Consider the following 15,948-nt stretch of genomic DNA (forward strand, 5'->3'; position numbering starts at 1 on the left):
AAGTCCTCTGTCGTTACTCCAAACAAGTCCTCTGTCGTTACTCCTAACAAGTCCTGTCGTTACTCCTAACACGTCCTCTGTCTCCTGGCCAGGCTGGACAGGTCTGACTGTGTTACTCCTAACAGGTCCTCTGTCGTTACTCCTAACAGGTCCTCTGTCGTTACTCCAAACAAGTCCTCTGTCGTTACTCCTAACAAGTCCTCTGTCTCCTGGCCAGGCTGGACAGGTCTGACTGTGTTACTCCTAACAGGTAGGTCCTCTGTCGTTACTCCTAACAGGTCCTCTGCCGTTACTCCAAACAAGTCCTCTGTCGTTACTCCTAACAGGTCCTCTGTCGTTACTCCTAACAGGTCCTCTGTCGTTACTCCTAACAAGTCCTCTGTCGTTACTCCTAACAGGTCCTCTGTCGTTACTCCTAACAGGTCCTCTGTCGTTACTCCTAACAGGTCCTCTGTCGTTACTCCTAACAGGTCCTCTGTCGTTACTCCAAACAAGTCCTCTGTCGTTACTCCTAACAGGTCCTCTGCCGTTACTCCAAACAAGTCCTCTGTCGTTACTCCTAACAGGTCCTCTGTCGTTACTCCAAACAAGTCCTCTGTCGTTACTCCAAACAAGTCCTCTGTCGTTACTCCAAACAAGTCCTCTGCCGTTACTCCAAACAAGTCCTCTGTCGTTACTCCAAACAAGTCCTCTGTCGTTACTCCTAACAGGTCCTCTGTCGTTACTCCAAACAAGTCCTCTGTCGTTACTCCAAACAAGTCCTCTGTCGTTACTCCAAACAAGTCCTCTGTCGTTACTCCAAACAAGTCCTCTGTCGTTACTCCAAACAAGTCCTCTGTCATTACTCCAAACAAGTCCTCTGTCGTTACTCCAAACAAGTCCTCTGTCGTTACTCCTAACAAGTCCTGTCGTTACTCCTAACACGTCCTCTGTCTCCTGGCCAGGCTGGACAGGTCTGACTGTGTTACTCCTAACAGGTCCTCTGTCGTTACTCCTAACAGGTCCTCTGTCGTTACTCCAAACAAGTCCTCTGTCGTTACTCCTAACAAGTCCTCTGTCTCCTGGCCAGGCTGGACAGGTCTGACTGTGTTACTCCTAACAGGTCCTCTGTCGTTACTCCTAACAGGTCCTCTGCCGTTACTCCAAACAAGTCCTCTGTCGTTACTCCTAACAGGTCCTCTGTCGTTACTCCTAACAGGTCCTCTGTCGTTACTCCTAACAAGTCCTCTGTCGTTACTCCTAACAGGTCCTCTGTCGTTACTCCTAACAGGTCCTCTGTCATTACTCCTAACAGGTCCTCTGTCGTTACTCCTAACAGGTCCTCTGTCGTTACTCCAAACAAGTCCTCTGTCGTTACTCCTAACAGGTCCTCTGTCGTTACTCCTAACAGGTCCTCTGTCGTTACTCCAAACAAGTCCTCTGTCGTTACTCCAAACAAGTCCTCTGTCGTTACTCCAAACAAGTCCTCTGTCGTTACTCCAAACAAGTCCTCTGTCGTTACTCCAAACAAGTCCTCTGTCGTTACTCCAAACAAGTCCTCTGTCGTTACTCCAAACAAGTCCTCTGTCGTTACTCCAAACAAGTCCTCTGTCGTTACTCCAAACAAGTCCTCTGTCGTTACTCCAAACAAGTCCTCTGTCGTTACTCCAAACAGGTCTTCTGTCGTTACTCCTAACAGGTCCTCTGTCGTTACTCCTAACAGGTCCTCTGTCGTTACTCCTAACAGGTCCTCTGTCGTTACTCCTAACAGGTCCTCTGTCGTTACTCCTAACAAGGTCCTCTGTCGTTACTCCTAACAAGTCCTCTGTCGTTACTCCAAACAAGTCCTCTGTCGTTACTCCAAACAAGTCCTATGTCGTTACTCCAAACAAGTCCTCTGTCGTTACTCCAAACAAGTCCTATGTCGTTACTCCAAATAAGTCCTCTGTCGTTACTCCAAACAAGTCCTCAGTCGTTACTCCAAACAAGTCCTCTGTCGTTACTCCAACAAGTCCTCTGTCGTTACTCCAAACAAGTCCTCTGTCGTTACTCCAAACAGGTCCTCTGTCGTTACTCCAACAGGTCCTCTGTCGTTACTCCTAACAGGTCCTCTGTCGTTACTCCTAACAGGTCCTCTGTCGTTACTCCTAACAGGTCCTCTGTCGTTACTCCTAACAGGTCCTCTGTCGTTACTCCTAACAGGTCCTCTGTCGTTACTCCTAACAGGTCCTCTGTCGTTACTCCTAACAGGTCCTCTGTCGTTACTCCAAACAAGTCCTCTGTCGTTACTCCTAACAAGTCCTCTGTCGTTACTCCTAACAGGTCCTCTGTCGTTACTCCAAACAAGTCCTCTGTCGTTACTCCAAACAAGTCCTCTGTCGTTACTCCAAACAAGTCCTCTGTCGTTACTCCAAACAAGTCCTCTGTCGTTACTCCAAACAAGTCCTCTGTCGTTACTCCAAACAAGTCCTCTGTCGTTACTCCAAACAAGTCCTCTGTCGTTACTCCAAACAAGTCCTCTGTCGTTACTCCAAACAGGTCCTCTGTCGTTACTCCAAACAGGTCCTCTGTCGTTACTCCTAACAGGTCCTCTGTCGTTACTCCTAACAGGTCCTCTGTCGTTACTCCTAACAGGTCCTCTGTCGTTACTCCTAACAAGTCCTCTGTCGTTACTCCTAACAAGTCCTCTGTCGTTACTCTAAACAAGTCCTCTGTCGTTACTCCAAACAAGTCCTCTGTCGTTACTCCAAACAAGTCCTCTGTCGTTACTCCAAACAAGTCCTCTGTCGTTACTCCAAACAAGTCCTCTGTCGTTACTCCTAACAGGTCCTCTGTCGTTACTCCTAACAGGTCCTCTGCCGTTACTCCTAACAAGTCCTCTGTCGTTACTCCTAACAGGTCCTCTGTCGTTACTCCTAACAGGTCCTCTGTCGTTACTCCTAACAGGTCCTCTGTCGTTACTCCTAACAGGTCCTCTGTCGTTACTCCTAACAGGTCCTCTGTCGTTACTCCTAACAGGTCCTCTGTCGTTACTCCTAACAGGTCCTCTGTCGTTACTCCTAACAGGTCCTCTGTCGTTACTCCTAACAAGTCCTGTCGTTACTCCTAACAAGTCCTCTGTCGTTACTCCTAACAAGTCCTCTGTCGTTACTCCTAACAAGTCCTCTGTCGTTACTCCTAACAAGTCCTCTGTCGTTACTCCTAACAGGTCCTCTGTCGTTACTCCTAACAGGTCCTCTGTCGTTACTCCTAACAGGTCCTCTGTCGTTACTCCTAACAGGTCCTCTGTCGTTACTCCTAACAGGTCCTCTGTCGTTACTCCTAACAGGTCCTCTGTCGTTACTCCTAACAGGTCCTCTGTCGTTACTCCTAACAAGTCCTCTGTCGTTACTCCTAACAGGTCCTCTGTCGTTACTCCTAACAAGTCCTCTGTCTTTACTCCTAACAAGTCCTCTGTCGTTACTCCTAACAGATCCTCTGTCGTTACTCCTAACAGGTCCTCTGTCGTTACTCCTAACAAGTCCTCTGTCGTTACTCCTAACAAGTCCTCTGTCGTTACTCCTAACAAGTCCTCTGTCGTTACTCCAAACAAGTCCTCTGTCGTTACTCCAAACAAGTCCTCTGTCGTTACTCCAAACAAGTCCTCTGTCGTTACTCCAAACAAGTCCTCTGTCATTACTCCAAACAAGTCCTCTGTCGTTACTCCAAACAAGTCCTCTGTCGTTACTCCTAACAAGTCCTGTCGTTACTCCTAACAAGTCCTCTGTCTCCTGGCCAGGCTGGACAGGTCTGACTGTGTTACTCCTAACAGGTCCTCTGTCGTTACTCCTAACAGGTCCTCTGTCGTTACTCCAAACAAGTCCTCTGTCGTTACTCCTAACAAGTCCTCTGTCTCCTGGCCAGGCTGGACAGGTCTGACTGTGTTACTCCTAACAGGTCCTCTGTCGTTACTCCTAACAGGTCCTCTGTCGTTACTCCAAACAAGTCCTCTGTCGTTACTCCAAACAAGTCCTCTGTCGTTACTCCAAACAAGTCCTCTGTCGTTACTCCTAACAGGTCCTCTGTCGTTACTCCTAACAGGTCCTCTGTCGTTACTCCTAACAAGTCCTCTGTCGTTACTCCTAACAGGTCCTCTGTCGTTACTCCTAACAGGTCCTCTGTCGTTACTCCTAACAGGTCCTCTGTCGTTACTCCTAACAGGTCCTCTGTCGTTACTCCTAACAGGTCCTCTGTCGTTACTCCAAACAGGTCCTCTGTCGTTACTCCTAACAGGTCCTCTGTCGTTACTCCAACAAGTCCTCTGTCGTTACTCCTAACAAGTCCTCTGTCGTTACTCCAAACAAGTCCTCTGTCGTTACTCCAAACAAGTCCTCTGTCGTTACTCCAAACAAGTCCTCTGTCGTTACTCCAAACAAGTCCTCTGTCGTTACTCCAAACAAGTCCTCTGTCGTTACTCCAAACAAGTCCTCTGTCGTTACTCCAAACAAGTCCTCTGTCGTTACTCCAAACAAGTCCTCTGTCGTTACTCCAAACAAGTCCTCTGTCGTTACTCCAAACAAGTCCTCTGTCGTTACTCCAAACAAGTCCTCTGTCGTTACTCCAAACAAGTCCTCTGTCGTTACTCCACTCCTAACAGGTCCTCTGTCGTTACTCCTAACAGGTCCTCTGTCGTTACTCCTAACAGGTCCTCTGTCGTTACTCCTAACAGGTCCTCTGTCGTTACTCCTAACAGGTCCTCTGTCGTTACTCCTAACAAGTCCTCTGTCGTTACTCCTAACAAGTCCTCTGTCGTTACTCCAAACAAGTCCTCTGTCGTTACTCCAAACAAGTCCTCTGTCGTTACTCCAAACAAGTCCTCTGTCGTTACTCCAAACAAGTCCTCTGTCGTTACTCCAAACAAGTCCTCTGTCGTTACTCCAAACAAGTCCTCTGTCGTTACTCCAAACAGGTCCTCTGTCGTTACTCCTAACAGGTCCTCTGTCGTTACTCCTAACAGGTCCTCTGTCGTTACTCCTAACAGGTCCTCTGTCGTTACTCCTAACAGGTCCTCTGTCGTTACTCCTAACAAGTCCTCTGTCGTTACTCCTAACAAGTCCTCTGTCGTTACTCCTAACAAGTCCTCTGTCGTTACTCCAAACAAGTCCTCTGTCGTTACTCCAAACAAGTCCTCTGTCGTTACTCCAAACAAGTCCTCTGTCGTTACTCCAAACAAGTCCTCTGTCGTTACTCCAAACAAGTCCTCTGTCGTTACTCCAAACAAGTCCTCTGTCGTTACTCCAAACAAGTCCTCTGTCGTTACTCCAAACAAGTCCTCTGTCGTTACTCCTAACAGGTCCTCTGTCGTTACTCCTAACAGGTCCTCTGTCGTTACTCCTAACAGGTCCTCTGTCGTTACTCCTAACAAGTCCTCTGTCGTTACTCCTAACAGGTCCTCTGTCGTTACTCCTAACAGGTCCTCTGTCGTTACTCCTAACAGGTCCTCTGTCGTTACTCCAAACAAGTCCTCTGTCGTTACTCCAAACAAGTCCTCTGTCGTTACTCCAAACAAGTCCTCTGTCGTTACTCCTAACAGGTCCTCTGTCGTTACTCCTAACAGGTCCTCTGTCGTTACTCCTAACAGGTCCTCTGTCGTTACTCCTAACAGGTCCTCTGTCGTTACTCCTAACAGGTCCTCTGTCGTTACTCCTAACAGGTCCTCTGTCGTTACTCCTAACAGGTCCTCTGTCGTTACTCCTAACAAGTCCTGTCGTTACTCCTAACAAGTCCTCTGTCGTTACTCCTAACAGGTCCTCTGTCGTTACTCCTAACAGGTCCTCTGTCGTTACTCCTAACAGGTCCTCTGTCGTTACTCCTAACAGGTCCTCTGTCGTTACTCCTAACAGGTCCTCTGTCGTTACTCCTAACAAGTCCTCTGTCGTTACTCCTAACAAGTCCTCTGTCGTTACTCCTAACAAGTCCTCTGTCGTTACTCCTAACAAGTCCTCTGTCGTTACTCCTAACAAGTCCTCTGTCGTTACTCCTAACAAGTCCTCTGTCGTTACTCCTAACAAGTCCTCTGTCGTTACTCCTAACAAGTCCTCTGTCGTTACTCCTAACAAGTCCTCTGTCGTTACTCCAAACAAGTCCTCTGTCGTTACTCCAAACAAGTCCTCTGTCGTTACTCCAAACAAGTCCTCTGTCGTTACTCCAAACAAGTCCTCTGTCGTTACTCCAAACAAGTCCTCTGTCGTTACTCCAAACAAGTCCTCTGTCGTTACTCCAAACAAGTCCTCTGTCGTTACTCCAAACAAGTCCTCTGTCGTTACTCCTAACAGGTCCTCTGTCGTTACTCCTAACAGGTCCTCTGTCGTTACTCCTAACAGGTCCTCTGTCGTTACTCCTAACAAGTCCTCTGTCGTTACTCCTAACAGGTCCTCTGTCGTTACTCCTAACAGGTCCTCTGTCGTTACTCCTAACAGGTCCTCTGTCGTTACTCCAAACAAGTCCTCTGTCGTTACTCCAAACAAGTCCTCTGTCGTTACTCCAAACAAGTCCTCTGTCGTTACTCCTAACAGGTCCTCTGTCGTTACTCCTAACAGGTCCTCTGTCGTTACTCCTAACAGGTCCTCTGTCGTTACTCCTAACAGGTCCTCTGTCGTTACTCCTAACAGGTCCTCTGTCGTTACTCCTAACAGGTCCTCTGTCGTTACTCCTAACAGGTCCTCTGTCGTTACTCCTAACAAGTCCTGTCGTTACTCCTAACAAGTCCTCTGTCGTTACTCCTAACAGGTCCTCTGTCGTTACTCCTAACAGGTCCTCTGTCGTTACTCCTAACAGGTCCTCTGTCGTTACTCCTAACAGGTCCTCTGTCGTTACTCCTAACAGGTCCTCTGTCGTTACTCCTAACAAGTCCTCTGTCGTTACTCCTAACAAGTCCTCTGTCGTTACTCCTAACAAGTCCTCTGTCGTTACTCCTAACAAGTCCTCTGTCGTTACTCCTAACAAGTCCTCTGTCGTTACTCCTAACAAGTCCTCTGTCGTTACTCCTAACAAGTCCTCTGTCGTTACTCCTAACAAGTCCTCTGTCGTTACTCCTAACAAGTCCTCTGTCGTTACTCCTAACAAGTCCTCTGTCGTTACTCCTAACAAGTCCTCTGTATCCCGGCCAGGCTGGACAGGTCTGACCGTGTGTGTACCTCCAGAGAGATGCCAGAGATAACATCTAAAGGGTCGATGACATTTCCCAGAGATTTACTCATCTTCCTGCCATGCTTATCCCTCACCAGAGAGTGGAGGAGCACCTGGGAGAGAGAGAGAGAGAAAGAGGGAGGGAGAGAGAAATAGAGAGATGGGGAGGGAGACAGAGAGAGAAAGAGGGAGGGAGAAATAGAGAGATGGGAGGGAGACAGAGAGAGAGAGTAAGAATAGGGGCTCTAATTTATACTCTGTTGTTGTTATCAAGCGCTGTTAATATCAGACCCCGTTGTCGTTAATATCAGACCCCATTGTCGTTAGTATCGGACCCCATTGTCGTTAGTATCGGACCCCATTGTCGTTAGTATCGGACCCCATTGTCGTTAGTATCGGACCCCATTGTCGTTAGTATCGGACCCCGTTGTCGTTAGTATCGGACCCCGTTGTCGTTAGTATCGGACCCCGTTGTCGTTAGTATCGGACCCCGTTGTCGTTAGTATCGGACCCCGTTGTCGTTAATGTCAGACCCCGTTGTCGTTGGTGTCAGACCCCGTTGTCGTTAATGTCAGATCCCGTTGTCGTTAGTATCAGACCCGTTGTCGTTCGTATCAGACCCTGTTGTCGTTAATGTCAGACCCCGTTGTCGTTAATGTCAGACCCCGTTGTCGTTAATGTCAGACCCTGTTGTCGTTAATGTCAGACCCCGTTGTCGTTAATATCAGACCACGTTGTCGTTAATATCAGACCACGTTGTCGTTAATGTCAGACCACGTTGTCGTTAATGTCAGACCTCATTGTCGTTATTATCAGACCCCGTTGTCGTTAATGTCAGACCCCGTTGTCGTTATTATCGGACCCCGTTGTCGTTAGTATCAGACCATGTTGTCGTTATTATCAGACCCCGTTGTCGTTAATATCAGACCACATAGTTGTTAATGTCAGACCACGTTGTCGTTAATGTCAGACCACATTGTCGTTATTATCAGACCCCGTTGTCGTTAATATCAGACACCGTTGTCGTTAGTATCGGACCATGTTGTCGTTAATATCAGACCCCGTTGTCGTTAATATCAGACCCCATTGTCGTTAGTATCGGACCCCGTTGTCGTTATATCGGACCCTGTTGTCGTTAATGTCAGACCCCCTTTGTCGTTAGTATCAGACCCCGTTGTCGTTAAAATCGGACCCCGTTGTCGTTAATATCGGACCCCGTTGTCGTTAATGTCAGACCCCGTTGTCGTTAGTGTCAGATCCCGTTGTCGTTAGTATCAGACCCCGTTGTCGTTAGTATCAGACCCCGTTGTCGTTAATATCAGACCCCGTTGTCGTTAATATCAGACCACGTTGACGTTAATGTCAGACCCCGTTGTCGTTAATGTCAGACCCCGTTGTCGTTAAAGTCAGACCCCGTTGTTGTTAATATCAGACCACGTTGTTGTTAATATCAGACCACGTTGTTGTTAATGTCAGACCACGTTGTCGTTAATGTCAGACATCATTGTCGTTATTATCAGACCCCGTTGTCGTTAATGTCAGACCCCGTTGTCGTTATTATCGGACCCAGTTGTCGTTAGTATCGGACCATGTTGTCGTTATTATCAGACCCCGTTGTCGTTAATATCAGACCACGTTGTTGTTCATGTCAGACCACGTTGTCGTTAATGTCAGACCACATTGTCGTTATTATCAGACCCCGTTGTCATTAATATCAGACCCCGTTGTCGTTATTATCGGACCCCGTTGTCGTTAGTATCGGACCATGTTGTCGTTATTATCAGACCCCGTTGTCGTTAGTATCAGACCCCGTTGTCGTTTATGTCAGACCACGTTGTCGTTAGTATCGCTACCTGTTTGAAGGGCAGCTGCCCAGTCAGTTCTGTGCCAAGCATCACCATCCTGGCCACCCAGAAGAAGATGAGGTCACTTCCTGTTTCCAGGATAGTGTTGGGGTAGAATTGCCTCAGGTCACTTGTCTGTGGGGGCATATTTGTAGGGGACACAACACGTCAAGTAAGCATGAGGAAGTGTGGGCACTATATGGGGCATATTTTAGTGGTTGATGTCATGAGTCCTAGGCAATACATAGGATGCCTGAAAAGGCACCCTATTCCCTACATAGTGCACTACTTTAGACCAGAGACCTATGGGGAAAAGGGGCCATTTGGGACACAGGCTTTCTTTCTTTGTGAAAAGTGAAACATATGGGGAGGAAATGCAAGTCAAGTACCTGCTGTGGCCAGCCCAACATGGCAAATGGGAAGAGCCCTGAGGAGAACCAGGTGTCCAATACATCAGGGTCTGACATGGAGAGAGAAAGAGAGAGAGAGGGTGTAAACGAGCCAATCGAAAACAAACAAACAACACAACAGGCTTGTGATAGTGTTGCACCACAGGGACTCTGAGTCATTGTTGTGCTACAAACAATTAAATGGGTTTATGTGACGGCAGTAAAGCAGATCTCCTGACAGACAGACTTATTAAGGTGAGTCACCCCGAGTCAGTGTAATGGGGTCAGCAGTCACCCTGAGTCAGTGTAATGGTGTCAGCAGTCACCCCGAGTCAGTGTAATGGGGTCAGCAGTTACCCTGAGTCAGTGTAATGGGGTCAGCAGTTACCCTGAGTCAGTGTAATGGGGTCAGCAGTCCCCCCGAGTCAGTGTAATGGGGTCAGCAGTCCCCCCGAGTCAGTGTAATGGGGTCAGCAGTTACCCCGAGTCAGTGTAATGGGGTCAGCAGTTACCCCGAGTCAGTGTAATGGGGTCAGCAGTTACCCAGAGTCAGTGTAATGGGGTCAGCAGTTACCCCGAGTCAGTGTAATGGGGTCAGCAGTCCCCCCGAGTCAGTGTAATGGGGTCAGCAGTCCCCCCGAGTCAGTGTAATGGGGTCAGCAGTTACCCCGAGTCAGTGTAATGGGGTCAGCAGTTACCCCGAGTCAGTGTAATGGGGTCAGCAGTTACCCAGAGTCAGTGTAATGGGGTCAGCAGTCCCCCCGAGTCAGTGTAATGGGGTCAGCAGTCCCCCCGAGTCAGTGTAATGGGGTCAGCAGTTACCCCGAGTCAGTGTAATGGGGTCAGCAGTTACCCCGAGTCAGTGTAATGGTGTCAGCAGTCACCCCGAGTCAGTGTAATGGTGTCAGCAGTCACCCTGAGTCAGTGTAATGGTGTCAGCAGTCACCCTGAGTCAGTGTAATGGTGTCAGCTCCCCCGAGTCAGTGTAATGGTGTCAGCAGTCACCCCGAGTCAGTGTGATGGTGTCAGCAGTCACCCCGAGTCAGTGTAATGGTGTCAGCAGTCACCCCGAGTCAGTGTAATGGTGTCAGCAGTCACCCCGAGTCAGTGTAATGGTGTCAGCAGTCACCCCGAGTCAGTGTAATGGGGTCAGCAGTCACCCCGAGTCAGTGTAATGGTGTCAGCAGTCACCCCGAGTCAGTGTAATGGTGTCAGCAGTCACCCCGAGTCAGTGTAATGGGGTCAGTGTGGTGGGGTCAGCAGTCACCCCGAGTCAGTGTAATGGTGTCAGCAGTCACCCCGAGTCAGTGTAATGGTGTCAGCAGTCACCCCGAGTCAGTGTAATGGTGTCAGCAGTCACCCCGAGTCAGTGTAATGGGGTCAGTGTAATGGGGTCAGCAGTCACCCTGAGTCAGTGTAATGGTGTCAGCAGTCACCCCGAGTCAGTGTAATGGTGTCAGCAGTCACCCCGAGTCAATGTAATGGTGTCAGCAGTCACCCCGAGTCAATGTAATGGTGTCAGCAGTCACCCCGAGTCAGTGTAATGGGGTCAGTGTAATGGGGTCAGCAGTCACCCCGAGTCAGTGTAATGGTGTCAGCAGTCACCCTGAGTCAGTGTAATGGTGTCAGCAGTCACCCTGAGTCAGTGTAATGGTGTCAGCAGTCACCCTGAGTCAGTGTAATGGTGTCAGCAGTCACCCTGAGTCAGTGTAATGGTGTCAGCAGTCACCCTGAGTCAGTGTAATGGTGTCAGCAGTCACCCCGAGTCAGTGTAATGGTGTCAGCAGTCACCCCGAGTCAGTGTAATGGTGTCAGCTGTCACCCCGAGTCAGTGTAATGGGGTCAGTGTGATGGTGTCAGTAGTCACCCCGAGTCAGTGTAATGGTGTCAGCAGTCACCCCGAGTCAGTGTAATGGTGTCAGCAGTCACCCCGAGTCAGTGTAATGGGGTCAGTAAAATGGGGTCAGCAGTCACCCTGAGTCAGTGTAATGGTGTCAGCAGTCACCCTGAGTCAGTGTAATGGTGTCAGCAGTCACCCTGAGTCAGTGTAATGGTGTCAGCAGTCACCCTGAGTCAGTGTAATGGTGTCAGCAGTCACCCTGAGTCGGTGTAATGGTGTCAGCAGTCACCCTGAGTCAGTGTAATGGTGTCAGCAGTCACCCTGAGTCAGTGTAATGGTGTCAGCAGTCACCCTGAGTCAGTGTAATGGTGTCAGCAGTCACCCCGAGTCAGTGTAATGGTGTCAGCAGTCACCCTGAGTCAGTGTAATGGTGTCAGCAGTCACCCCGAGTCAGTGTAATGGGGTCAGTAAAATGGTGTCAGCAGTCACCCCGAGTCAGTGTAATGGGGTCAGCAGTCACCCCGAGTCAGTGTAATGGTGTCAGCAGTCACCCAGAGTCAGTGTAATGGTGTCAGCAGTCACCCCGAGTCAGTGTAATGGTGTCAGCAGTCACCCCGAGTCAGTGTAATGGGGTCAGCAGTCACCCCGAGTCAGTGTAATGGTGTCAGCAGTCACCCCGAGTCAGTGTAATGGTGTCAGCGGTCACCCTGAGTCAGTGTAATGGTGTCAGCAGTCACTCCATATTTCCCAGCAGCCCGCTCTCTGGCCTCCTCCTCACTCCTGCCCCAGACCCAGAGCTCCTGGGGGAAATAACACACATCAATAAATAACGTTGTTTACAATACAAAAATATGACTGACAATTCGTTGATAAGTGTGACTGTGAGAGTGTGAAATCCAGCTTGAAACATGCAGTGCACCTCCTGAGTGTCAGTGGAATCTGAGAGAGTCACTCGATAGGCTGGAATCTGATGACCCCACCAAAGCTGCCTGGATATGCACCAATCACTGACGTGGAAAACACAAACAGGCATCACATTGTTAAAACCACATAAGTCATAACAAGGACTATTTTAATAACACCAAGGGGTCAAAGAGCAACAATAAAACAATGAAGATGTCGGGGCCCGGTGTTGCTAGTCCAGCAGGAAGACAAACAAACAGACTGGTTGTTGCTTCTCTCACACGGCACACTATTATTGTTCAGTTCAGTTCGGAATATAAATGTGACTGACATCCTAGTTGGAAGATTCCAGATGTCCTGCTTATTTCTCTCTCCTTCTGAGAATCTTGCAGCTAGGTCCAGGGGGGTGGGGGGGGGGACCTTTTGATATTTAGAAAAGTAATACTTTCTCCACTCTTACTGACCTGATGTTGGAGAGCCAGCTACTCCATGTTTTGGTGTAGAAGTGAGGAATGATCTCTAACTGTCCCTCATCTACTGCCTGAGGGAGAGGAGAGAGAGAGACACACAGAGAGGGAGAGAGACAGACAGAGAGGGAGGGAGGGAGAGAGGAGAGAGAGAGAAAGAGGGTGGAGAGAGAGAGAGAAAGAGGGTGGAGAGAGAGAGAGAAAGAGAAAGAGGGAGAGAGGAAGAGAAGAGGAGAGAAAGAGGGGGAGAGAGAGAGAAAGAGGGTGGAGAGAGAGAGAAAGTGAAGAGGAGAGAAAGAGAAGAGGAGAGAAAGAGAAGAGGAGAGAGAAAAAGAGGGTGGAGAGAGAGAGAAAGTGAAGAGAAGAGAAAGAGGGGGAGAGAGAGAAAGAGGGTGGAGAGAGAGAGAGAAAGTGAAGAGAAGAGAAAGAGGGTGGAGAGAGGGAGAGAGAGAGAAAGAGAGTGGGGAGAGAGTCAGTGCCATGCATTACATCATCTTCATTGACATGTTCAAATGATAAACAGACCCTCTCACCTACACAGACCCTCTCACCAACACAGACCCTCTCACCAACACAGACCCTCTCACCAACACAGACCCTCTCACCAACACAGACCCTCTCACCAACACAGGGCAGTGGTTAAAAGCAGTGCACTATGTAGGGAATAGGGTGCCACTGAAGCAGACAGGCTGAGGTGACCTACAGCAAATACTACAACACAAAGAGACAGTCCAATCACCTGTATGGCTCTCCGGGCCATCTCTCCACAACGCACAAACCACTGCTTCTTCAACAAAGGTTCAATGACATCCCCAGAACGACTGACACACAGGAGGGGGAAAGAGGACAAGAGAAATAATTAGCAGAATAAGACAAAATAGCTTTAACATAGCAACTGGGTGTGGCCTTAACTCTATGGTGAGGTCAGTAGGATAGTAAACAAGATGCTGACGATCCTGACGCGTTACCCTGACGCGTTACGTGTTCCCCTGACGAGTTACCCTGACGTGTTACGTGTTCCCCTGACGCGTTACCCTGACGTGTTACCCTGACGCGTTACCCTGACGCGTTACCCTGACGCGTTACCCTGACGCGTTACCCTGACGTGTTAAGTGTTACCCTGACGCGTTACCCTGACGTGTTACCCTGACGTGTTATCTGTTCTGTTATTTAGTTCATTTTGGGTAACTGATTGGATTTCTATGTGAAATTGCAGGAGATGGGCATTCTGGATGAACAGCAGGTAACCACATCTAACCCATATCTCTTCTGTTACATATAGATTACTGACTAAATCAAAACAGCTTCTGTACATATAGATTACTGACTAAATCAAAACAGCTTCTGTACATATAGATTACTGACTAAATCAAAACAGCTTCTGCACATATAGATTACTGACTAAATCAAAACAGCTTCTGTACATATAGATTACTGACTAAATCAAAACAGCTTCTGTACATATAGATTACTGACTAAATCAAAACAGCTTCTGCACATATAGATTACTGACTAAATCAAAACAGCTTCTGGGATAACTGACAGAAATGATTCCTTTTAGCCAGCAATTCTGAATGTGGTGATTCATTCACTTTTCTCTGTGAAAAAACCCTCTGTCCTATATGTCACTTGTAAACATATTGTCTTTCACTGCAAAAGTAATCATGTTTTTAATTTATCCCATAATCTGGGTTTGATTTATCAGGGCACCACATTATCAGGGCACTACATTGTCGGGGCGCTACATTATCAGGGCACTACATTATCAGGGCACTACATTATTAGGGCACTACATTATCAGGGCACTACATTATCAGGGCACCACATTATTAGGGCACCACATTATTAGGGCACCACATTATCGGGGCACTACATTATCAGGGCTCTATATTATCAGGGCACTACATTATTAGGACACTACATTGTCAGGGCACTACATTATCAGGGCACTACATTATCAGGGCACTACATTGTCAGGGCACTACATTGTTAGGGCACTACATTATCAGGGCACCACATTATTAGGGCACTACATTATCAGGACACTACATTGTCAGGGCACTACATTGTTAGGGCACTACATTGTTAGGGCACTACATTATTAGGGCACTACATTATCAGGGCACCACATTATCAGGGCACTACATTATCAGGGCACTACATTGTCAGGGCACTACATTGTTAGGGCACTACATTATTAGGGCACTACATTATTGGGGCACTACATTATCGGGGCACTACATTATCAGGACACTACATTATCAGGGCACTACATGATCAGGGCACTACATGATCAGGGCACTACATTATTAGGGCACTATATTATTAGGGCACTACATTATCAGGGCACTACATTATCAGGACACTACATGATGTGATTCGAACACCCTTTCCGTCTCAAGAGAGAGAGGGAACAGACAGTGAATGTCTCCCTCTACCTGCAGACAGGTAAAGACATGGCGTGATCCCTTTTCCCTCTGAACAGCATCTTCTCTGTCAGTGCATCGATCACTTGTTCTCTGGCATCAAAACGCTTCACTCCCTGTGATGGGAGGGAAAGATTAGACATCTCTCAGATGTTACGGAACTGCCAGACAGAACACAGTAACTGACAACAACAATCTCTGGATGAGATAGTGTACCTCCAGCCATTGACCACAGAGAGGGGTCATTGTGCCGTCTCCTCCAATCACAGTGAGGCGAGGAAGAGAGTGCCGCTGGGAAAGCAGGAAGTCAGTGTGGTCGTGAGCTGGAGTAACTTTTACAGCACCTGAGAAACAGACAGAGACAGACGGACAGACAGGGACAGACAGAGAGACAGACAGGACAGAGACAGACAGGGACAGACAGGGACAGACAGAGACAGACAGAGACAGACGGACAGACAGGGACAGACAGAGACAGACAGGGACAGACAGAGACAGACGCAGATGGACAGAGAAAGAGAGTGAGAGAGACAGACAGAGAGAAAGAGAGACAGACAGGACAGAGACAGACAGAGAGACAGACAGGCGAATAGGACAGACAGGGACAGACAGAGACAGACACAGATGGACAGAGAAAGAGAGCGAGAGAGACAGATAGACAGGACAGAGAGAGAGACAGACAGAGAAAGAGAGCGAGAGAGACAGACAGAGAGAAAGTGAGAGACAGACAGGACAGAGACAGACAGGCGGATAGGACAGACAGAGAGAGAGAGAGAGACAGAGACACAGACAGAGAGAGAGACAGACGGACAGGACAGAGACAGACAGAGAGAGACAGATGGATAGGACAGACAGAGAGAGAGAGAGAGAGAGAGAGAGAGAGAGAGAGAGAGAGAGACAGACAGGACAGACAGAACAATAAAGAAGGAATGG

The 15,948-nt window shown here is 48.4% G+C and overlaps 1 protein-coding gene across 1 annotated transcript in view; it reads right to left on the reverse strand.

Moving 5' to 3' along the window:
- The window catches only part of vars2 (valyl-tRNA synthetase 2, mitochondrial), a 35,618-nt gene that overhangs the window by 11,377 nt on the left and 8,293 nt on the right, over positions 1–15,948 (reverse strand). The window contains exons 13-21 of the mRNA XM_031795053.1: positions 15,232–15,359; positions 15,028–15,131; positions 13,329–13,410; positions 12,587–12,663; positions 12,139–12,226; positions 11,926–12,019; positions 9,380–9,450; positions 9,000–9,125; positions 7,155–7,259 (exon numbers count right to left, since the gene is read on the reverse strand). Of these exons, the coding sequence (XP_031650913.1) occupies positions 7,155–7,259; positions 9,000–9,125; positions 9,380–9,450; positions 11,926–12,019; positions 12,139–12,226; positions 12,587–12,663; positions 13,329–13,410; positions 15,028–15,131; positions 15,232–15,359 (875 nt within the window). The remainder of the gene's footprint in view (positions 1–7,154; positions 7,260–8,999; positions 9,126–9,379; positions 9,451–11,925; positions 12,020–12,138; positions 12,227–12,586; positions 12,664–13,328; positions 13,411–15,027; positions 15,132–15,231; positions 15,360–15,948) is intronic.

The sequence above is a fragment of the Oncorhynchus kisutch genome, linkage group LG17, assembly GCF_002021735.2.
Source record: "Oncorhynchus kisutch isolate 150728-3 linkage group LG17, Okis_V2, whole genome shotgun sequence".
In the NCBI taxonomy this organism is placed as follows: Eukaryota; Metazoa; Chordata; class Actinopteri; order Salmoniformes; family Salmonidae; genus Oncorhynchus; species Oncorhynchus kisutch.